The 25,635-nt window shown below is 36.9% G+C and overlaps 1 protein-coding gene across 4 annotated transcripts in view; it reads right to left on the reverse strand.

Moving 5' to 3' along the window:
- PDGFD (platelet derived growth factor D) overlaps window positions 1-25,635 on the reverse strand; it is a 255,724-nt gene that overhangs the window by 28,616 nt on the left and 201,473 nt on the right. For all 4 annotated transcript variants that reach the window (XR_008656728.2, XR_010119695.1, XM_055272933.2 and 1 more), the window contains exons 4-5: window positions 14,779-14,841; window positions 10,556-10,754 (exon numbers count right to left, since the gene is read on the reverse strand). Coding sequence is in view for 2 of the 4 variants with exons in the window: in XM_055272933.2 (XP_055128908.1) it covers window positions 10,556-10,754; window positions 14,779-14,841 (262 nt within the window). In the remaining 2 variants the exon portion in view is untranslated. The remainder of the gene's footprint in view (window positions 1-10,555; window positions 10,755-14,778; window positions 14,842-25,635) is intronic.

Below are 25,635 nucleotides of genomic sequence, written 5' to 3' on the forward strand. Positions count from 1 at the left end.
CATGAGCTCCTGTGTATCCTCATCCATCTATTCAGTTCTGACTAATAAACCAGGCAGCTATTCAGAGTCTACTTTTGTCTTTGGTATTGTTATATAACATTTCGTCCTTTTATCTGAACCGAGTGGACTTTGGCCAATGCGCACTCTTCATTTTGTCCTCATTTCTCCTTGAAACCTTTCTTGCCTCATCTAGGAGCTGAATGGATTGATAGCAATGATTTGTCCTCAGTAGGAACAAATGCCAGGATCCTAGAGATTCTAGTTTCTGTAGGACAGATAAAACCAATATAATATTTCACATACTTGGCAAGCACAACATGGGTGGTGATCAGCTTAAGATAAACATTTAAAAATCTATTCCTTATTAAAGTGAAACGTATTTACTATTTTATACAAGTTACATGTTCTGGCAGACAGAAGTCCAAAATGTGCCTTTCTGGGTCAAAATCAAGGTATGTAAAGGTAAGTCTGTTTTTGTGAATACAAAAATTCATTGTGAAACAAAATAATCTCCTCACTTTGAACATGGGAAAGCACCTTTGTTCTCCACATGCACAATAATTTACTGCTTGTTTTGGTCAACAAGAGGATGGTTTCCTTGAGTCAGTCTCTAAACATTAAGTTATCAGTTGGCTTTCACTGTGCTGGCCATTCATCAATCTTTATTCTGACAGATGCATCACATGCTTTTTTCTCTTGATCATCCACAGATTGTCAGAGAATCCAATTAAACTGCTGCATATCTTTGAAGATAGCCAGTCATCTTTTTCTTTTTCTTTTCTTTTTTTTTTTTTTTTGAGACCGAGTCTAGCTCTGTTGCCCAGGCTGGAGTGCAGTGGCATGATCTCAGCCCACCATAACTTCCGCCTCCCGAGTTGAAGCAATTCTCCTGCCTCAGCCTTCTGAGTAGCTGGGACTACAGGTGTGTGCCACATGTCCAGCTAATTTTTGTATTTTCATTAGAGATGGGGTTTCGCCATGTTGGCACCAGCAATCATTTTATTGTTGTTGTTACAAGGTCTAGCCTTTATAATGCTAAAGTTCTTTATAAACTCTTAGCAGGCATGCGGCAGCAGCCTACATACTAGTGCATATTTACCACATGGTGATGGCACGAGAGAATGAGCACTCAAAGTAGGGCCGTGATGTTTTTGAAAACCATGCTCTTGTTCTTCTGTTTTGCTTTCTCTGGCATCTCAGCTTGCTATATTATTTTAATCTTCTAGAGCTCAAGTCAAAAGGCATATTCACTCTACATCTCCTATGACCCCTTCTCTATGTACTCACCACACTTTTTCTGCCCTCTATTATAGCATTTACTTCATAGACCTTGCTTTGTTTTCTTTACAGATAGTCCAACTTACAATGGTTCAACATGGTTTTTTTTTTTTTTTTTACTTTTTGATGGTGCTTTCAGCTGTGCATGTTAATGGTGAGCACCCATAAAACCATTCTGTTTTTCACTTTCAGTAGAGTATTCAATAAGTTATACAAGCTATTAAAACTCTATTATAAAATAGGCTTTATGTTAGATAATATTGACCAATTGTAGGCTGATATATGTGTTCTGAACATGTTTAAGGTAGGCTAGGCTTAGCTATGAAGTTCAGTAGGCTATGTGTATTAAATGTGGTTTTGACTTAACTATATTTTCCACTTACAATGTGTTTATTGGGATGTAAAACCATCAAAAGTTAAGAAGCATCTATATTCAGGTGCTTCTCTTCTATTGAACTAAAAAAGTTATTGGAGATAGAGAGCTAATCATCTTTTTATCCCTTCTCTTCTAGGACTTTGTCCCTAGTGTAAGGACTAAATGCAGCTCATTCAAGCTCACTTCTAAAACCATTTGACTTCAACGATTAGGAGCAAGGTGCTGCTGAAGGAAGCACAACATCGTCTTTGTGCCAGATTCCCTTTGCAAGAAATAGACACTCAATAATTACTACCTGAATGAATCAGATAAACCATGGATTTTTTCAGTTTAATTTTGTATCATAAAGGCAAAACAATTCCAACTATCTTTCAGGAATGCATAGAGTATTATTAATACTTTATATGTTGAATGTTTGGATCTTATCTCAAGGCTAGTCTAGGATGTGGTGTAGTGCAAAAGTGTTAGGTTAGAATTAAGAAACTAGGATTTAGAACCAGCTCTGCCAAGGATGAACCATGATGCATGAGATGACTGGCACTAAGATCCGTGAAATATAGAAGGAGTGGCACACATGGTAGAGCGTGGTCTTGAGAAGACTGGTTCTCAGATGCAAACATCAAGGTGGTAAGGAACATTGCCTTTGTCAAATGGGAGACAGTGCCATAATCTGTTATGAAAAGTGCTAAACATTTCCCTTTAATGTTGCAGCACTAGGTTTATGATGCTTTGGGATGGGGTGGGAGGTGAGGGGACTATAGGAATAATTGTATTATTTTTGTACTAAGCAACCAGGGGCTCTCAGCCTTTCTCAAGGTTCATAAATTCACCAGGAGGAGTCTTCATCCTTATGAATATTACAACCTCACTGTCATTTTCAGATACCCTCTTCTATAAATCAGCACATAATTATGAAAACTGTTTTCACATTTCAATCCCAATGCAGAAGTGCAAATAAATCTGGAAAGAACTATTATTTTATAAGTTTTAATGAGGGACTATCAGGATACTTTAACTTAAAATTATGAAAGACACTGAATTTTGTGACTCCACATGTGGGTTTAACATCTAAAGAATAAAAACATTTACCACTTGTTTTTACACAAATTAACCTAAATCACAGTAAAAGATTCTTAATCAGACAATTCCTGATTTTCAAGGTTTAGAAGCACTGTGAAGCAATGAGTGAATGCAAATTTACTGAGCAACTACTATGTATCCAGCACTTTGTGAGATGCTTTCACAAAATCAAATTTCATTTAATTCTCATAGCAAACCCTCATCTTAGATATTACAATTCCCATTGGATGGATGTAGAAACTGAGTTGCAGAGGACTTAAGTGACTTGCCTAAAGCCACTGGACGTAAGTAGACATTCAGCACATATGTACTGGAAAATCAATGGATGACTGAATGAATATCTGGAAGGCATTGAATTAGCCATGAAAGCAGTGACACCATTATAAAGCAATTCTCTGAACCCTGGGAATTCATGACCTGGGGTGATGTATAAAGTATATCTATGAAATGAAAAATTTTTAAAAAAACAAGTTAGGAGATGAAGGTCTTAAAATTTCTTTTTCTCATTTACTAGACTATGAATCCCTGAGCTTTAAACACCATTGAGTTGCTCACAGCATGAGCTTTGCAGCCAACAAGGCCAAGTTCATGTCATGATTCTCTATTTTCTAGCTTTCACAGAAACTTTCTGAATTTTTTTCTTTTACTATGCAAAACGGGAACCACAGTAGCTCCTGCCAAGGAATTTGTTAAGATTAAATGAGTTTTGAGTGTTTGAAGCACAGGTCTAAATCCTAGCTCTCAGTAGGCATGCCCGTGTTATTATTGACGTGAGTAACACAGATCAAAGAAGGAAGTTTAAATCAGAAGCACCTAAAACTAGAAGGAGCTGAGATTCTGTAATTGGTGATTAGTAAGGAATGGAAGGCCATGCCCACCTTGAACTAAATACAAAAAGCCAGTGATCAGGTGTGTTCAGTTTGATTACATCAGACGTAACACTATCCTTTGCAAGTGTATTAGTCCCTTCTCATACTTCGATAAAGAAACACCCAAGACTGGGTAGTTTATAAAGAAAAGAGGCTTAATGGCCTCACAGTTATGCATTGCCTGGGAGGCCTAAGGAAACTTACAATCATGGCAGAAGGCGAAGGAGAAGCAAAGGCACGTCTTACATGGTGGCAGGAGGGAGAGCATGTGTGCAAGTGTAGGAGAAGTGCCCTTTATAAAATCATCAGATCTTGTGAGACTCACTATCACAAGAATAGCATGGGGAAAACCATCCCCATGATTCAATTATCTTCATCTTGTTTCTCCCTTGACATGGGGGGATTATGGGGATTATGGGATTGCAATTCAAGATGAGATTTGGGTGGGGACACAATGCATAACTATATCAGCAAGCAAAGACACTCAGTGAGTTGGATCTCTCAGCACCAGCAGTGCCTACAAGCATATATGCTCTAGGAACAGTGTAGTGTCTCCTTAAGTCTAGTGGGGCATAAAGGAAAACAATCCCATAATAATTTTCCAATGCTTCACAGAAAAAGATTGACACAGACAACAAAAGGAACACACATTTCTCTTTAACAAGAGTAATTCCAGTGGAAAATGCACATTTGTTCATCCAGACGCTAAAAGTTACCTATGGCTTTCCACTGTCAAATGGATTTTTCCTATTGATTTGCATTTGAATTACATGCCTAGATGAGGGGAATAACTTTGATAATGAGGGTGGGGTTAGGATAACCACAAAGATGGACAACTGCATCTAGGATAAAAGCAGAGGTGGCACAGGCACCAGGAGGAAAAATAACTGAAAGTTGTCCCACTGCTGAGATTTTCTTAAAATATTTCATGTGTGTGCCCTCGTAGACACACACAATATGATAAACAACAATATGGTTTTTATGAATGCTTGCTGGCAAACAGAGTAAGTGAGGCAGCTAGATACTTACAAATCATATGAGTCATAAACAGTGGCAAAAGTCTTTAAAAGAAAAGCTTAGCAGAAGAAACATCCAGTAAGTAAAATAGTGTCAGAAAATTTCTGGATAAATAGTATCAGAAAAGTTTAGTACTTAGAGATAATTTTGTAAACTTTTAATGAGTACACTGATTATACAGATACTTAAATATGACAATATTTGCCAAATACTATCTATGAGGCTCTCCAGATTACTTATCTTAGAGCCTTATAGGGAAGACAGCAGAGCAATTAATAGAAATATCTTGGTTCTGTGCAGAGTTTTGTAAGCAATTCAAATAATAACAGTAGCTGTCATTTATTGATGGTGTTAGATACTCTTTTATTACCTAATCCTAACACAAATTTGCAAAGTGCTTATAATTAGAGCCATTTTACAAAGAGAAGAAAATAGAGAATCAGGGGTCTGTAAGTGACTTCTCCAAGGCCACTGCTACTGATTTTAGGATTTGAGTTAGAGTTTTATTACAAATTAGTTTGACTCTCAAGTCCATGCTCTTTCCACTGCAACATCCTTCTTTCTTTTGCCTTATTTCTATTAAATTTATGCCAAACGATTTTAATATTGATAAATAAAACTTTCACTTGGTAAAGGTACCAAATATACCACATGGTTCAGGAAACTCAATGAAGCTAATCATCTTTCAACAATAGAAACTATTACAATAATGTAATATTAGTAAGCAACACAAATTATTATTAATTTCTATTATCTATTGATGTCACCAGTACCTGCTTAATTTACAGAGAAGTAATTACAGATATCTCAAGACTGACTGATCTGACTCATCATTGGTGTCGGCGAAAGGCTTTTGGCAAATTCTTAACCCAGGTATCAAATAGGCAGACAGAGAAAACTGCAAGCACTCAGTTTCTAAAATATGTTCATGTGTTAATGCTCTCTGAATAATTTCCTACATTCGAAATCATTTTTGAAAAATCAAAGCTTGTGTCCTGTTTAGCATGCAGTGGCATGACAAAGAAACAGCAATAAATGATAAAAATTTTTTACAGAAGGTATTCTGACTTAAGAGAATTCAGAACAAATGAAAACATATTGATATAAAACATTTATTTCATTTATTTCTCAGTTTCTTATGCTAGTTATTTACCTGTAAATAATTTGCAAATTAGAGTCAAATGTTTTAGATCTTAGAGCAAAATGTCAGAGAGAAAATAATAGAATTGGTATTAGATCCTTGGAAATGGGCTGGTAACTGTTCCAGGGTTGTAACATCTAACCATTTAGAGTCTGTAAAAATCACATATTTCAAATGTGATCATTTGGAACTAATTTAATATCAAGATGTTTACTGCACTCAATATTAAAATACTTTTTTTTTTTTTTTTTTTTGAGCAGGGTCTTCACTCTGTTGACCAGGCTGGAGTGCAGTGGTGCAATCACAGCCCATGGTAGCCTTGAACTACCCGGGCTCAGGCGATCCTCCCACCTCAGCCTCCTGAGCAGCTGGAACTACAGGCATATGCTTCACGCATGGCTAACTTTTGTATTTTTTGTCGAGACAGGTTCTCACCATGTTGCCCAGGCTGGTCTCGCACTCCTGGGCTCAAGCGATCTGCCTACCTCGGCCTCCCAAAGTGTTGGGATCACAGGAGTGAGCCACTGTGTCGGGTCTAAAACACTTTTTAAAAGAGGAGTGGATGTGAATTTTAGCATGTGTATCTAAAAATGATTACTTTTTGGAGAATAATATATTTTAATTAATAGTTTAAAACTATTAATTTGGAATGCCCCAATAATTTTGTTCATATTTTAATCACAACACAAGCTTTGAAAACAGGTTTCCCTCCTTGCCATTATGTCTTGGATTTTTCTTTGGCAAACACACTATCATTCTAGAAAGCCAAGTTCTCCTGGAATAAGAAAAAAAAGAACAGATCTTACTTATATTGTTTATCTCATAAATCACCTCTCAATTAATGTCCAGTCACAGCTGATCATTTCTTAATTTAGAAATGTTGAATTTTATGCTATGAACTTGAATAAATATACATTGTCCTTAAATTCATAGGCATATGTTTTAAATGAATTGTAGTTTAGTTTTAGTTAAACTGCAGTGGTAATGCAGCAATTTAAGGAGTATTTATGTAGCTTACAGAAAGAATACCCACATAATTTCACTAATTTTATGCACACTTCCTATACTCATTAGTATATCTACCATAAAAAGTAAATGCAATTTGAACTTAAAACATTAATTTTTAAAAAATTAACTTCTGGGCAGCTTTGAGGTTAAAAGCATGAGGCTGAAACTACTGGCAAAAATTGGGTTTGAAACTACAGTTATCTACAGATTTCAATTATATATGCTACCCTTTTCTCCATTACCCTCTAGGAAACTGAAAGTTGAATTTATTAACTTGTTATATTATCTTCAGTCCAGAAGCTTTTACAGACAAGTTTGAGCTTATCTATTATTTGTGAATTTTAAAAATGTAGACATTATTGCGTTGACATCCTGGTTTCAATACCTGGTAATTTTATGTGTCTCCTCCCTCTCACTTTCCTCACCAAAACTTTTACTGTTCTTTTGCATTCACCATTTTCAACTCTTCTTGAAGAGAACAAAAATCTCACTTACCACCTCACCTCCCTTCTACTAAATAAAAAGAAGCAAAACGCATTATTTAATTGTAAAATATAAACCTTCATATTTTAAATATTTCTGATTCATTATAAGTTCCTTACTCAGTGTGTCTGCATTCTATTTCAGAGTTCATAAAACTCTGTGTTTTGTATATTCACATTCAAATGTCATCTTAGAATCTTGCTCTTTGCAATCATGAAAAATGCCACTTTCCATCTGTCTGGACAAATCAGAAGAATGGATGCTCAAAAGATATTCATAAATGACGAGCTTGTTTCTGCACAACATCATTAAGAAATTATTATACTGATAGAAGGAGACTTTTTGGAGATCCTGAAAAGGCAAAGTTTTATTTGACACCTAATGGACTTCCATTATCCATAGCTATTTTCCTGTTTTCACTGTTTATTCACTGCTCCCTTCCTCATACATTGGGATACAAGCCATGAATTTGTATTTTTAAGTTATCAAAGCAGAAAATACCAGCTGAAATATTAAACCTGACTTCCCTTGTTTCTGTGATACATGCAGGTGATTCAGCATCAGTGGAATGATAAATAATTAAATCAGCACATTTATACAAGAGCAGAGACAGTGGTGACTTGCCAGGGTTAAATTAAATGGTACAAAAATGCCTTAGGGCCATTTTAAACAAGAGATTAAGAAATGGAACCCACGCCAGCAGGGGAGAGAGACGATGTTTACTTTGTCACAAACATCAAGTAGTATGTCACCTTGAATGCTCTTGCAAGGTTATTTCGGTAACCAAAGACATTTTTAATAAAGCTGCCCTCTCCAGTCTATGGGGTGGTTTCTATAAACTTTAGAAATAGGCTAACACTGGATTAGTAATATATTCAATCCCACAAACATTAATTGAGCATCTAAAATATGTCAGAGACCGTTGCAAGTACTGCAGATACAGGATGAACAATCTCTAAAGTAGTGCTTCTTGACACTGGCTGTCTCTAAGGATCACTCTCCTAGGAACCATAAATAATATCAATATATATCCCAGTCTCACCCCATTGAGATTCTGAGTCAATGTATCTGGGGTGGGACTAGGCATCTTAAGGTTTTCAAAGCTCCCTCAGTTATTAAATATTCAGCCAGAGTGGAGAACCATAGGAGGTGCTGGGATCCCAGATCCTCTTAGAGGAAACACAAAGGTACAATAACAGTGCAGCAGTAGGACATATAAAGTGAGGTGGTGTCTTAAGTGCTCCTAACTTTACCAAGTTAGGGGGTGGGTAGACATCACAGGGACAGAACAAGGGACAAGGTAGGCTTCACCAAGGAAGTAATGCAAACATATTTCAGAATTCTAAGTCACTATAGCTAGCTACCAATTTTTGAACACGTATGAAGTGTCAGGTGCTCTTGATGGTACCAGAAGCAGTCCCCAGAAGTAGGTGTTATTGCACACACATTGCCAATAAGAAAATTGAGATCAGGGTACCTGCTAAAAAAATAAATCACAAAACTTTTAAGTGGTAGGGTTAGAATTTGAATCCAGGCCTCCTGCCTCCAACTCAACACAATTTCTAGCAGGAAAAAAGTAATGGATTTAGGTGATTTTAAAACTTTAATATTTCCAGAAAAAAGATGCCAAGAAGGGCTGTCCCTTGAATTGCTGAAGACAGAGTCAGATTTTATTGCTCGTTTGTCCAATATTATTTTTATATAAAATTTCCTCTGGGGTTTTCAAAACATGTGCATATTTTACTTTCTTTTAAGTTGACCTAGTAGAGATCCAAACACAGCAATGTCTTACAGAAAAGCAATTTTTTCTTTAAATTGAATCCAATCTGAGCCCGGGAGAGATTCAAGGCTATAGTGATCTGCACATGGCGTATCTCCATAACATCAGGGCCACCAGTGACTTTCTTGTCCCCCTCTTAGCTAAGCCATAAGCAGAAGGCCCAGGCAGGAGTTAACTAATTAGTCATTTTGTCCCAAATGTTATAAATGGTTGCGCTAAAGCAGCCCAGGTTCACAGCTTTTAAAAGTATTCTTAATATTTCAAAGTGTAGGAAACAAGCTGTATCTTCGTGAAACACCTTTACATCTACAATGCAAACCGTCTTTCAATACCTTTTAGGGAACATTTCAATTATAACAAATCTTATCAAATAAAGCAAGGACATAACAGACTAGAAGTAATTGTTTTATTCAATAAGAGGCAACTATATTTCATATCTTTATTAATTTGAGTTTTACATGCCAATAAACATTCTCATCCTAAGATCATATCACTCAGATGTAAGGCCTGGATATTTATTTTTTTAATTTAAGCATTGTTTTAACTCATGATGTTCTCTCTGCCTGAATGTTCCTCTCGGTTCTCCCCTTACTGTACGGTGCTAAAGTTTCTAATTGAATATGTGCCCTCACACATCTCCAAACTATTCCAGACCTTCTTCTCTGCCTTGAGACATTTATATCTCAAGCACATAAACCACCCAGGCACCAAGTAGATATCAGATCTAGAAGGTAGAGTTGAAATTTTCCAACAGAGTTTTGGCTGTTGCTTTAATAGGGTTCTCTCCTGCCAACACTGACATCCCTGGACTAAACCAATCTTCACACCTATCAGAGAGGCAAAACTATCAATTACACAAGCACTGTTCTTGTAGGCAAGAGACCAGGATCCTCATTCTTCTTCATTGCTAACTAACCACACAGACATTGGCAAATTACTTACTTCCTCTGACTTGGCTTTCTCCACTGTAAAATTGGGGCTAATAATGCCTTGCTTGCCAATAAATAAGAAGCTGGTTCAAATGATTTTTATAAGATCTCATCCAGCTCCAGACTATGACCTATATATCTTTCACCGGACCAAACACTTCTTAGTCTGATACAAAAAAACACAGTTTGGGCAAAACTCAGAACTTCATTTGAAAGTGCTGTGAAACATGACAATGGACTGATAGTAACCACCTGATCTAAGTGAGTTAAATATATTGTACTGCTAATCCTTACTCATTATTACAGGTTATGTCCCTAGTCCAAAAATCTAAACTATGAAATGCTCCAAAATCCAAAACTTTTTGAGCACCAACATGATTCTCAAAGGGAATGCGCATTGGAACATTTTGGAGTTCAGATTTTTGTATTAGGGATACTGAACCAGTAAGTATAAATGTAAATATTCCAAAATCCAAAAAGCATCCAAAATCCAAAAGACTTCTGGTTTCAAATACTTTGGATAAGGGATACTCAGCTTGTACTGTTAAGATTTCTATCTGCTTTATGAAGAATGCACAAGTCTCTGTCTCTTACCTTTTGACTTCCGGTCATGGTATGACCTGCCTCGATAACGAGGGGTGTCCAAATACATATTCTCAAGATCTTCTTGCCATGACTCTGGATTGAAGTACTTGAGCAGATCTTCCACAGTATCAAATTCTGCAATTTTTTTGTCCAGAGCATCCGCAATCAGAGTGGGATCCGTTACTGATGGAGAGTTATAGGATACCCCCTACAAGTGACATACAGCTCAGTGTACTCAGAAAAAGTCCATTGCTGTGAAATACAACAGTCATTCAACTATACGGAAGGAACATAAACAGTCTTCTGAGTATAAGACATCATACGTTTCAATGCCATGTAAAAACAACATGGTATTGTCTTGCCATATTCTTGGATAAAAATCAATTAATTACTAAAAAGATAATCATTTGCTTTTTTGTAAATCAAATCCAAGTAGATCATAAAACTTCCAGTTTATCTTAACTGTAATCATCTAAAAATATAGACTAGATAGAAATATATAAAATTAAGTCATCCAGTTTCTCAGTTCATGGTCCCAAATCATCCACATAACAACAAATGATAGTGGGAATCAAAATTTCAAACTCCTTCCACATTAGTTTTGATAATTAATTCCACTCTCCCACTTTTAACCTCCACAACCCCCCTTTACAGGTCACCTGGCATTGCAGATGATGTGTGAGCAATGTACGAATCTACTCTGGAGACATTTTCATAAAATCTAGCACTTTCGCCAACTTATTTACTGTCAACAAAGATAATTAGCCATGAAACTGGCTCTCTTGACTTAAAAGGAGAGGATTCACATGGGGAACATATTTTTTTTAAAGTGCTATAGTTTGCTAGTGATCCCAGTTGCCATTAAAACTTCTCAGGAAGACTCTTTAAATGAGAAACACAACATCATTGAAAGCCTGGAAAGGATTATGTATTTTGCCATGGAATACAACGCACATGAGGTTTCCAAGCACTTACTTCACTAACCCTTGTACAATCTAGAGGTAAATGAGCCATGATTCAAACATCTCTGTTAAAATTCATGACCCATTAACAAGGAAATAGAGAGCACACAGCCTCAAATGATTTTTAAATGTCTTTAAAGAAACTACCAAACAAATAAGATCCCCTAAAGGCAAAAATCTCCTATCACTAAGGGAAAATAGGAATTAATGAAAACTTGTTTCCTTAAGATTTGACTGTAGTATCTAATCAAGAAAAATTAGGTGCTATTGAGTCCCAGACAGCAAAGCCCACAATTTATAATCTTACACTCAGGCAATGTTGTCTCTCTTTAACCAATCAAGGTCCAAAGGTTGCTAAGTGATTTGATGATCATCTGCTCTCAGAGTAACAGTCCGTCTTCACACAACTAAGGGGCTTTAAAGCATTAATCTACCACTGGTGTAACTCAGGAGCAGTTTTCAAATATTCCCTGTAGGGGAAAGGGAGTCTACGGAGTTGGGCGAGAGGGTGAAATAGACTGATGAATGTGTCAGGCCAGCTCTATTTTTTGTTTCTTTTACAAGAAACCATACATCTAATTTTCAGACATCCTTGTTAAAATAAGTTCTGAACAAACCCTTCTTGCCATGCTACATTCATTACCTTATGAGTCCACTCTGTATTCTGTTCAGGTGTATCCAGGTAATAATGATCATTTATCTGCAGGCATGGTTTTTGTCATACGTTATGGAAGAATCCAGAGATTTAATCACAGTTAAGCCATGTTAAAGATGCCCTCTACAGTCATATTGTTGATATTATATAGCTCTCATCTGGGTGCAGCCATATTTGTTCCTTCTGCTTCTGATAGGCTGTCTCTTTAATCTAGGTGAGTGTGTGTGGGTGTCTGTGTGTGTGTGTGTGTGTGTCTGCTTGATACGAGCTGAACCCTGACTGACGCACATCATTTCTGTCTTTCACATCTCTCTTGAGGTCACATGCTAGAGATAGAAGACTTATAATTCAGGACTATAATTCCAAATCCCCATTAACTTGTATTGTCTGGATAATCTATAGTCTATCTGGCTAATAGGCACCAGATGGTTTACAAGTAGACTTGTGTCACAATAGTGTGGGTCTAAGAATCAAAAAACTCAAAATGAGCTGACCAAATTAGAAGCATGGCAGCACATAAAAAATCTTTGAAATTAAAATGCTTCCCTTGTTTTTGAAATAAAAACAGGGACACCGATCAAGTCATTCCCACGCAAGTGAAAGCTTCTTGTGACAGCTCTGGGGAAAGTGGCTGCATGGAGTTTTCCAGGGTGGCTCCCAGCAGTGCCTAGAATGTAGTGTGTACACAGACATCTCTCTCAGAGAAAGCTGTGGGGAACTCTCAGTCTCTTAGAAGGGAGGAGGAAATTTAACCTCTTCTAACATGAGGCTGAAGAGTCAATCCAAACCATAGGTAAAATGCAAGCATGTCCCTGTGTATGAGCTTTACTGCTGTTTTCAAGTTTTGACTTAGGGCAGTTGACAGAAACAAAGACAATGGCTGAGGAAATATTTATGAATGATGAGGTGACCTGATAAGACTACAAGAACATTTTGGTCTCTGAGGTAAATATTTTAAAACTATTTTTGAGAAAAAGAACTAATTGAATGTGTCTCCTTCAGCTGAACAGTAAATATGATTTCATTCAGCTTTTGTCACGTATTTATAAAAATCAATTCTGAAGTTAACTGTATTAATTTAAAATGATAACAATTTGTAAAAAAAGAAATGCTCTGAAAATGGAAAACCACTTTCAACATAAACAAAGTATGGTTTAAACAGAAGTTAATGGTAGTCCAATGACCCTTGCTCCTGCTCCAGAAAGTTCTTGAACAATGGAGTTCTGAGTAAAGAAACTAGCTTGCTCTGGTCTTACAAGTGAGTTAAGCAGCACCCAGACTTGAAACTCAAACAAGAAGCTTTTGCAGTGGATCTGGACCCAGGGAACTTCCCCAGATACTCCAAAAGGATGAGACAATGCCTCTCTTTTAAAGGACCTGGGTTATTCTTAATTTGTTGAAGGTCCTTTAAGGCTTGTAATTCTGTGGTTGGGGTAAGAATCATTAGACAACCCTGAGCTATCATGTCGAAGGTGCCTGAGAAGCTGGAGCATCCCATGACCCTCAGTCAAGGTTGCAAAAACTGCTGGTGTCTGCCTTGAGTTATCAGCCTCTACTGTGACCCTCCTGCTTAGCCTGAGCACCTCTTCAGCATATCTGCCTTGTGTTGACTTTCATCTAATTGATAATGATTGCCTACACCAAGTTAGGTTCAGAGCATGTATTCTGGACTGTCAAAAGCACACAAAACACTTATTATCACCATCAAAGATCTCTCCGATCTTTTGATCAGATGAGGTTCTAGTCCAGCAACCATACCAGGTGAATTAAATAGTCACATAATTCACAGTGGAGGGAATCCTGCCATATGAAAGAGTTTTTAAAAAATCCTTCAGAGAGCAAAAGATAACATACCAATTTTAGGGAAAAAAAAAACAACAACAACTCTGACTCAGCCACATGGACCTACTCAGAACCATGGGCAAGCTTTCTCTATGTTCTTGACCTTTTAGTAAACAATTGCATTTATTATCTTGTATTTTATCGCTACATAAGTGCCACACATAGGATTGGTGAAAACAAGGTCTGTTATTTCTGTGCAAAGTGGACAAGGAGATAGAATACTGAGAAATGACTAAGTTTAGAGAAAAACTGGAGCATGAACCATTTTACAGCTTCAGGGTGAGTTATGTTTTATATCCAAGTAAAATAGAATACATGCCTGATTTGCACTTAAGTTATCTTACTGTAAACGTTGGGATTTTTCAAGTCTGAAAAGACCCTTGAAAATGCAAAGGTTAACATCTTTCCCGGGAATATTCGAAAGCTATTTTGAAATTCCCCACTTGAGTGTGGGCCATGAACTAGTTTGATATGTTTGATATGCTTGGACAGATCTTTAATTGGAATGCTCTGCTCTGAAAATGAAAAATATTTAAGTTATTGCCTAGTTCCTACCATGCTATACTGGCAGTTCCTGGAAACCTTTCTGACACAGAGGGAAAAGGGTTCCTGACATAATCAATGGAACCTGAATGAAATGGAGAAACACATCCTGTTTGAGATCTAGCTTTTGGTCAAGCCACAGGTCCTTAATGCAGGTGAAGTCCTTTTGGGGTTGACCTTAGCTGTTCCATCCATTTCTTTTGCTGGCAACAGAGTAATAAATTACTTACTGAAATAGAGCTTGTGACGGATTCCCAGTTGGTCTCTGAAGCTGCTGCGGGTTGGAAATCTTCCTGGAAGGCAAAGAAACATCTATGTGAGTCAGTCAAACCTCTGTTCAATTCATTATGTGCACAGTTTCAACATCTCAGCCTTCTGAATCTTTTTCTAACTAAGTGACAACAGAAATAGGGCTATATTCCTGCTGAACAGGTCACCATTTGTCTCAAGCACATCTCCTCAAGAATCCTTCTCATTCAAGACATGGACATTTTCTTGTAAGTACTGGTGAAATGGAAAAGGCACAGGCAGGAATACAAATTTTAACTTGGCCATCTACTGGCTGTGTGACCACAGACAACTGACAACCCCTCCAGTCCTTTCTTTCCTCAGCTGTAAGTGGCTAGTATGGAATCCTTACATTACAGGGCTGTCTTAAGAATTGAATGCATAAATTATGTAATTACCAATGACACTGAATAAAGTGTTTGATAAAGAATAATAATAATTATCATCATTATTGACATATAGTTGGTTTAAACTAGGTTATGCATTATGTTCAATCTTGCCTGCTGACCTGGTCCAAAATATTGGTGATCTTTTCAATGATACACTAACTTCCAAGGGGTTGTTCCTGACTCTATCAACAAATGTAAGGAAGGATGGCAGGGGAAGAAAATGACTGGTAGTGACTAAGTACTGCCCATTTGGGGAAGGAAGGTCAAGGGCAGACCTGAAAACATTAGTTATCTCAGATAAGCCTTAGTGGATGTGTGATAGCAATAGATCACACAGAAAAAACTTCTCTTAAAACGCAAACTTGTCTCCCATTTGTATGTGACCTCCATGTTAATTACTATAGCACCAGGAAGTTTAAAAAACATTAAGGGAAGGAAAACTAATTCTGTCATTTTTACAATCCACAGATGGCTTTCTGACCTTGCTAAAATAAATCACTTTAGCAAATATCTTCTAGCCTTACCGGGGAGTGGGAGGTGTTTTGAGAGGATGCTGAGAAATGTTCAGCCACTCTAGTCTGACAGCTTATTTATCCAAGTATACCTACTGAATGAGAGCTTAGTATCAGGTGTAAATTTCATTAACATTTTGAGGAGCTGGAAGTACATTTGTTAATTGGTTATGATGAGGCTGGTTTATATATAAATTTCCTGTGTTTAATAAAATTTCAGCTGATTACTGAGAGAGAACCGAGTCAAATGCGGTGTTCAAAGAATGAACAAGTATTAGAAACCAACTAGATGATGAGTTGATAGGTGCAGCAAACCACCATGTATCCCAGAACTTAAAGTAAAAAAAGAAAGAAAGAAACTGACTAGACATCATTATTTTAATCACCTTTTTTTTTTTTTTTTTTTTTTGAGACCGAGTCTCATTCTGTCACCCAGGCTGGTGTGAGGTGGCGTGATCTCGGCTTACTGCAACCTCTGCCTCCCAGGTTCAAGCAATTCTCCTGCCTCAGCCTTCCTAGTAGCTGAGATTACAGGTGTGCACCACCACACCAAGCTAATTTTTGTATTTTTAGTAGAGATGGGGTTTCGCCATGTTGGCCAGACTGGTCTTGAACTACTGACCTCAGGTGATCTACCCACCTAGGCCCCGCAAAGTGCTGGGATTACAGGTATGAGCCACTGGGCTTGGCCTCGTTATTCTAATCTTAATCCTAGGGAAGATAGAAAAGAAACAGGAAATGTGGTATCTGCACTCTGCAAAACAGAATAGACACTAAAAGGACGCTGAATTCCCACAGCGGGAAGATGTGTATAATCAAATGAAGGCTGGCATTTATATGAGTCTTCATAAGTCGGTGAGCAGATAAGACTAGGTAAGAAGCCAGAGAGCCAGTGGCTTCTCCATTCCTTGATGAGACTATTGGTGGAGGACATATGTCAGGTAAGGTAATGACACGAGCAATCCTCACATTACAGAATTTTCATTTTCCCTTGTTCATTCAATATTTGTTAATCACCTGCTATTAATACTTTTTGAGCTGTGGGTAGGATCATGAGGAAATAAAAACTATCACTACCCTCAAGGAATTCGAAACGTAAACACACAAATAAACGGGTGCAGTAAACTCATGTGGGTGCTCTGATACCAGTCTACTCAGCATGCCATGGAAGGTAGTAGGTGATTGTACCTGGGGAGAAAGTGGGCTTGAAAAAATTTCACATAGGAAGCTGATTTGTTAGTAGAGTCTTGGAAGATAAATAGTTGGTTCTTGCAGAAAAGGCGGGTAGAAGACTCAAAGGGAAAGCAATGCTTAGACAAGGTGAGGAAAGTATACAGAAAAACAAACAACTTACTGGGGAAAGTATGAGTCATGTTGGGCATAGTGCGTTTGAGGAGCCTATACTACATATAGATGGAGATGTTCAGGGGGAAGTTTGCTACATGAGAATGGACCGCATGAGAGAGATGTGACCTTGAGATATAGATTTGGGAAGTATCAACATAAAAATGCAATTCAACAAAGTAAAGGGTTATGTTGACCATGTGTTAAAATCAGAAGAGGGGCAGTTTTAAAATCTTGGAACTGGAAATCATTTTAGAATTATCTAGTCCAATCTCCGTATTTAAACAATAAGGAAACTGGCCAGGAGCGGTGGCTCACGCTTGTAATCCCAGCACTTTGGGAGGCCAAGGCAGGTGGATCACCTGAGGTCAGGAGTTTGAGACTAGCCTGGCCAACATGGTGAAAACTCATCTCTACTAATAATACAAAAAAAAAAAAAAAAATTCGCCAGGTGTGGTGGCATGTGCCTATAATCCCAGTTACTCGGGAGGCTGAGGCAGGAGAATTTTTTAAACCCGGGAGGCGGAGGTTGCAGTGGGCCAAGATTGCACCATTGCACTCCAGCCTTGGCAACAAGAGCGAAACTCTGTCTCAAAAGAAACAATAAATAAATAAATAAATAAATAAATAAATAAAGAAACGAATGCTTAGAGAGATAGATGATGTGTTCTGTATCATGTACCCATTTTCTGAAAGCTAAGACCACCAAAGCTCATTTCTAAGTAGAAATTGTGTGGTTGGTGACCTTCCACAGTGTTACAGCTGCCTTGGATAATTTGTGTATGGGGAGAAAAACGATGAAACAGTTTCCAAAAGGGGAATCAACAGAGCAGGAAAGGCATATAGTTGAAGCTGAGTGCTGGTGGGTGGTTCTATGAGGACACCCTTTGAAGTAGCCTTAGTTATTTAGATTTCATATCTATCCTTAGTAAATTCTGTGATTTCAGTTCATTTCCTTGCATAGACACATGGTAAAAATATTTTGCTAAGATTTTTTTAAGCAGAAAGGGACTTTGGTGCATGAGCCCCTAAACAAATGCCACACGAACTTTTAGCTTCTTCACTGTCTGGGCTACAGGATTCCAGTTTGAAATTTTAATAAGAGAAATCATAAAAGATTTCATTAAGTCCCAGATAAAACATAACTTTATCTTCTCTTAGCAACACAAATGTTAGACATTGAAAAGAAACCAACTTTTATGTTACTTCAGAAGTTTACCATTACTTATAGATGACATATTTAAATTAAGCTATTAAAGGGAATGATATCCCTTATAAAAATAAAACACCGAACCTCCGAGGTTTCAGCCCCGAAAGGAGAATCTTGGCATAGGGAGGATTTACCTGCTAAATCCACAATACGATTATTTCTCATCTCTTCCACCATAACCTCCCAAGTCCACCTGGAAACCAGCAAGTTTCCCAACTGCATGTTAGCTCTTCCCCTAGGGTCAGAATTAGCTCTTTTAATGGTAAATCAAATCACTTCTGTCGTCTGCTTAAAACCTTCCAATAGCTTTCCATTGCTCTTAGAATTTGGCAAAATAAGATCTGACTGCCGTTTGCCTCTATGAACTTCTTTCCTCTGGTGTCCTCTGATTTGATATCCTATCTTTCCCATTACCTCCACTCCTGCTACACTGGCCTTCTTTCAGTCCTGCAAATAACACGACAAGCCTCTTCTCCCCTTAGGTTTAATTCACTCTGTTCCCTGCCTGGATGCACTTTCCCCAAATGCTCCAATGCTGGCTCCTCATCATTTAGTTCTCTGCTCAAATATCTAACATCTTTGAGCATTCTATTTAAAATACTCCCACTCTTGGTCACTCCATCTACTTAACCTGCTTAATTTTCTTTGAAGCATTTATGGTTATCTGAAATAATTTTATGTTTGTTTTATTGTTGATTGTCTCTTTCCGCAAGTGAAATTACACTCCGGAATGGCAAAGATGCTGTTTATTTGTTCTTTATTCCAAGTTTCTAGCTGAGCTTTTAGTATATATTCCAATTTCTCTGGCTCCCAGTGTATACATAAGGATGATGATTAGCTGCTATTTGCTAGTAGCAAGCCAGTAGTTTACAGCCAGTGTCCATTCTGATTGGTTGGTCCCTATGCCATACTATTTGTTATATACCCTTAATATTATCCTGAGCAGACTGCTTGATTTTCAACCTGCGGACTAATGGGAGACAAACTCCTTTCTGTGGGTGCTCTTAGGAGAATAGTGCCCTTACCATTACTTTAAGAAATGCTAAAATAGAACAAACAGTGAATAATCATTTAAAATTATATTAACAGTTTACGAAGAAAACATTTCTGTTCTTTGGTATAGAAAACTTACATAAGTGCTTTAAAAGCAATGTCTTATTATTCTAAGGGGAGATAACTCTTTACTAGCTCCTAGAGGCTGGTACACAGCTCTTGACTTCCTTACCTCCTGCTCCTGAACTGTAGTATCTTCCATCCCAAAATGAAGGAGCTGATGTTTTAGTTACTTTGTTCCTATAGTCCATGTAGGGAATCTAGCACTGTGGCACTGTGTGTACCTTACTGTACCTTATAGAGACCATCTGGGGGTCTGATATGAGCAAACTGAAGTTCAGAGAGCCAAACGAGTCGTCCAGCATCTCCCTACTAATTATGACTACAGTTAGGACTAGGACCCAGTTAGCTATTGTGCATCTCTTAGTTACATGCTCTTTCCAACCCACCAAATAATGTTATATATCATTCTATAATTATAAACATCTTAATCTGCATTGCCTTAATTAATAAAATTAATTTATATCATTAAAACAATTTATCCTCAGCTTAACTCCTCACATTAAAATAGTTCATAATTATATTTTGGCAGTGAAACTAATCATTTGGCATTTTGAAACAAAGCTCCCTCATTCTCTGCATTTTACTATTAAGCTTTGGAACACATACGATTCTCAAATCTTCACTTTCTAAATAGTTTAGGATGCACAGTTTGGTTTCTATGAGAAAAGCGTTACAGACTCAAAAGTTGGGGAGATGTGTACAAATAAAACCTTAAAGTGCTACATGAAAACACAGATAAATATTTACGTAAGTGTAGTGTGGAAGAGATATTTCTAAGCATAAATGCTAAAGTCAGAAAGCATAAAAATCGACACACCTTATACAAAAATCGATACACCTTATATAACATTTTGTATACATACAAGACGTATATATACAAAATGTATACATACAAGACGTGTATATATACAAAATGTATACATACAAGACGTATATATACAAAATGTTATATAAATCTAAAAGAGATCAAAAACAAAAGTAAAACCATAAGGACAAGCTAGTAAACACACTTGTAACAGATATAACAGGTAAACAGTTAACATCCTTAAAATAAAATGAACTCATAAATCAAAAGCTTATACAAGAGTATGTTCCATATCATACAATATTGCTAGAAAAAAATGTACAGATATATGAATGAAGCAGGACTGAAAAAGTATTCACAAAACGTTGACATTGGTTAGCACTGATATATTCTTATTTTCTTCTTTTTGTATACATGTTTTAAAATGTCATAGTAAACATCTAGTTTTAGTAAAACAGTAAATTTCTAAAACTAAAATGAAAAAGAAAAAATGGACTGGATGTGTGTACACATATTACATATTAATATGACAGACAAGCCTTTAGGGGTAAATGATCACAAATCATTTACCTGTACTTAGCACAAATCAAGAAGGTTTATTTATCTCATAAAGAGGATTCTTTATAAAAGAAAAGAGGAATTATTCAACATTTATGATATCATTTATTGAATGGTGTCACCCATGTATTCTCTGGTAGGAAATAAATGCGTTCTTGTAGATACATTTCTCACCAATTGCTAAAAGAGAATTGTTCAAAGACTGGACTACAAAGAGTTCTAGCATGGTCACATTTGGCTCTACTAAAACATGGCTAATACAACACAGACTTTTAATGTCTTTAAAAGCAGCTATGAAAACATGCAATGAACCATCAGCTCAGGGTCAGTCAGGCATTTGTCAGGCTCAATTTGAGAACAATTCACCCAATGAATTGTGCTATATGGCTGAAAGCAAATATAGCTGAGGCTATAATAACACTACAGGTAATAAACGTTGTCAACAACAATCCTTGCTATTAAGGAATAAGATATGAGTGGGAATTTCCATTTTCAGTAAGGGTTTCTTCAGAGAAACTTTCTTTTCAGATTCCTTACCATTGGATATCTTGGGCCCATGCCAGAGAGGGCAGTTGATACATTACAAGCTAACAAACAATCCACTCATTCATTCAGCAGAGCAAGCCTGCACATATTCAACCACTTACTGAGCACCAGCAATGGATGTCCAAAGAAATCTCTCTCCTGTCCCTTGATAGTGGAGCTAGGGACTCTTGTCCTTTAAGTCTTTGGAGACAGCTGTTTCCAGACCAATACTTCAAACATTTGGGATGATTAGTTGTACCTCCTGTTCCTGGATCTCACAGAGGGTGGCTGTTCATTTTTATCCTAGGTGATTATGCTGTATTTGAGTAGATAAGCTATAAACTATTCATGGCTAGAGGGATGTGTTTCACCGGCACTTAAAACTTGCAGTTACTTGGGAGTTTTTAAAAAGCTTTCAAATAAAACAATCTTTAACTTACTAAGGATGACTTATTTGGGGAAAGTTTTAAAAGACATTTGTCAGTGTATTTTCTCTCATTCTGAAAAATTTTATTCTGTTTGCTGCTTTATATTCACTTCTCAGAGGCAGAAAATAAAGAAATCTCTCTCCTAATTCTATCTGTGCTTCTTGATTGAGTTAATGCTTAGAGCCTTTGAATTTCTAAATGCTTAATGCTTTTGAATTTCAAAAGAAACACCTCTAAGCATTCAAAAGAAACACAAAGGGGTTTGTTAAGATTCATAAAACAGTAATGAACAAACACATGATCAACATCCATTACTTCAACAAGTTCTAAGTTTGTTCATGACACTCTGCTCTGTTCACGACCCACTGAGGGAAATCCAAATAAAGCCAAACTTGGAGGCCTGTGTCCTGGGATTACTCTACAGGGAGATCCTTTTGAATAAAGGCTTTTGATGCTTCAGTACCTGAATTTCTGGCATGCAGATCCAACAATGTATGTGGAAATGACATTACACTAATGTCTTAATGTCTACAGGAACAGAATAAAGCAAAAATTAAAAACCCTTAGAATCAATAAAACTCTGTAGCCCAACCAAAACTTAACAAGTATACTTTTACAGATTCATCATCAAACTTAGCTCTTCTACACATAATATGGTAAAGGCCTTGGCAGGAGGCCAGATTTTATTGGCAAGAATATTTAATACACGGATATCAAGAGTCTAAGAATCAATAATTAACAAGAATCAAAGAGTATCTTTCAAAGTTAGAGAATTTACTTGTGAAATTTAATAATATATGTTTCTTAGAGTTACAAGAAGCCCTGGATAGGTGCTTTCTGTTATAGTAAAAATATCTTTAATTAAATAAATAAATTTTAATAAGAAATATAGATAATACATGCAGATTTTCACTGATTTAAGAGTTAATTTTATAACATTTTCATTTATCATTATTGACAGTAAAGTACAATGTTTTAATTTAGAACCGCTAGGATTCATTAACCAATCATACACGTAATCTTGGTGCTAGTGTCAAGATACTTTTAAAAGTTCATTTTCGGCCAGGCGCGGTGGCTCACGCTTGTAATCCCAGCACTTTGGGAGGCCGAGGCGGGCGGATCATGAGGTCAGGAGATCGAGACCACGGTGAAACCCCGTCTCTACTAAAAATACAAAAAAAAATTAGCCGGGCGTGGTGGCGGGTGCCTGTAGTCCCAGCTACTCGGAGAGGCTGAGGCGGGAGAATGGCGTGAACCTGGGAGGCGGAGCTTGCAGTGAGCCGAGACTGCGCCACTGCACTCCAGCCTGGGCGACAGAGCGAGACTCCGTCTCAAAAAAAAAAAAAAAAAGTTCATTTTCTTCCTACATTATGAGAAAAGGAACTTTTTATACTTGCTAGTTTCTGATTTCTTCAGATTGAACTTAGTTTGGGAATTTGTTCTCGATATAGTAAGGAAAGATTAGAGCAAACCCCAGTCCAGAAAGCTGAGAAGAGAAAGGGTCATTGATTTAAAAGGGGTCATGAGAATGATATTCAAGAACTAGAGAGGATCAGTGTGTGTTTGCAGACAGAGAGAGGGGTGCCGCATATCAAGGGGCTGCACAGAAAATTGCAAATTGCAAAATACTACTTTGTTAATAGCTTCCATGGTGTTTGGTCATACTAATTGGTAAGTGAACATTTAATTTACACCTAGAGAAATATACAGTATTTCTACAATCTGTTGCCGAAGAGCTAGGTTCAGATTTAAATTTTGTGACTAGTTGCTTAGCATTTAAAAAAAAAAACTCTGTGATTAATTGTTTTGCAGTAATGCCTGCCACTTATGGAGCATAGATTTTATGCCGGTGACTATATGAAATATTTTCCATAAATTATCTCATTCATCATTTCTACAGTAGCTTTAAAAGATGAGGAACAGAGAGACAGGATGCAAGCTCTATTATTAAGGAAGTACCATAGATACCTGAACCTGTGGCTGAGTCTCCGTACTCTTTCATCTTTGTTGAATAATTCCTCTTTTCTTTTATAAATAATCCTTTTTATAAAATAAACGAATCTTCTTGATTTGTGCTAAGTTCAGGTTTTCATAAATTCCTTAAATTCATTTCAAAGAGAACATCTGATTCAATTCACCAGTGGTCTGAAATTTATTAAAGATTGTACTTTTGATATTGCTAAGCTAATCTTAAAGATTGTTTATACCAAGCTAAAATGAATGTCTTAGGAAATTATTCCTGTACCTTAGGAAAATTACAAGTTTGAAATGAGAAACATTGACCTGATTCATATTTTCATTTTCTTGCAAGCACAATGCCTGGTACATAGTGAGCACTCTTTTTTGTTTGTTTGGTTTGTTTTTATTATTGTGGTTAAGAGAGGAAATATTGTTTCATGCTCAGAATTCAACAAACCATTTCACGCCTCTGTGCTGAAATTCACACTCCCAATAACTGCTAAATTTCTCTGTACTTGACTGACGTTATATAAATAGATTTTCTTCATGGTGGCCAAAAGCTAGTTACATTATTAAAACCAGTAATTACAGAAAATGGGAATTACAAACAGTATGAAGATTAAGGCCATGTCACCAAAATCCCTTAGCTAAAATCATTATCTCTAAAAACTCAAATTATTCCATTACTAATTAAAACTCCTAAGATCTGACTTTAGGGAGAAAATACCATTTGAAGTCTAAAAGCCAAAGCAACAGTCAACACAGCTGGTATGGTTCCACGAAAAAGAGCACTCATGAAATGTTACTCAGCAAGTGATGGGATTATAATGTAAACGGGAACATTTTCTAAGAGAATCAGGAGTGTCAGTTGTAAAGTATTACAAAAGCTGTCCATTCTTTTTAAAAACACGGGTATTTCCTAGTGAGGTGACTTCGTGTTGTGACACCTTTTCCCTCTACACATTCATCCTTATCCTTACACTGGACCACTGTTCATTCATCAGAGCTGCCACCCATCATAATGATCATTTGGCACTATGGGCCATACTGAATATAAAATATTTAAGAGTCATGTTACTACCATACAGCTATGTAAGTGAAAAAAAGTAATTTAAAGTAACTTTTTCTTGACCTGACTTCTTTCTAAGGGGATTTCCAGAGTCATTTATGTGGTTAAACTAGAGAGATGGTTAATGTAAAGTCTGCAACAAAAGCGTAGGACTCATACCCTTGCAAATCACTCTTCTCACAAAAGGGGAGATTCATATATTCTTGACTTTGTACTTCCTCTTTCCACTCCCCACTCAACTAGCAACTAACCAAGGCAGCTGGCACATTTTGGATCTCAAAAGCAGGCTTGCTATCTGGGCCCATTAGGTGAACTTGTTGGAACTGAGTGCCAAGCACACAGGTCCTGAGTTTCAGAGTGTGCTAAGTACAGGTTTTCATAAATTCCTAAGAATTTATGAGACAGCTGATAAAACTTTACAAAGAGAAAAAATACTGTTGCCAAACGCCATGGTTAACATCAGTGAAAGAGACCTCCTGGGGGCAACTGCCTGACTCAGTCCATAGGACTTCATCCCTCCAAGTAAGTCTTCTCCTCCAGGCTGGGAGGATCACTTTGGAATAGGATAAATGGTAATTAAATGAGAGATCCTGCAATTTAATTTCTATTAGTTCATGTGTATAGGCGTTAAAAATTCCTTTTTACTTTTGGTTATCATCAGTTAACAGGAACATCCTTCACTTTGACCAGTTATTACACTAGCAATATTCATCAGCAGTTTTATGAGTGAAAACACTAGGCTTTGCACAGCAAAATTTTAATCCCAGATCGGTTCTTCTTTGCATCTTGCTATAATTTTTTGTACCATTACGTCTGTGTACTTAGAGAATGCAAATTTACTGCCATATTCATCCAAACCAAATACAATTACAAAGGTATTTTTG

This window comes from Symphalangus syndactylus, chromosome 3 (assembly GCF_028878055.3).
Source record: "Symphalangus syndactylus isolate Jambi chromosome 3, NHGRI_mSymSyn1-v2.1_pri, whole genome shotgun sequence".
Lineage (NCBI taxonomy): Eukaryota > Metazoa > Chordata > Mammalia > Primates > Hylobatidae > Symphalangus > Symphalangus syndactylus.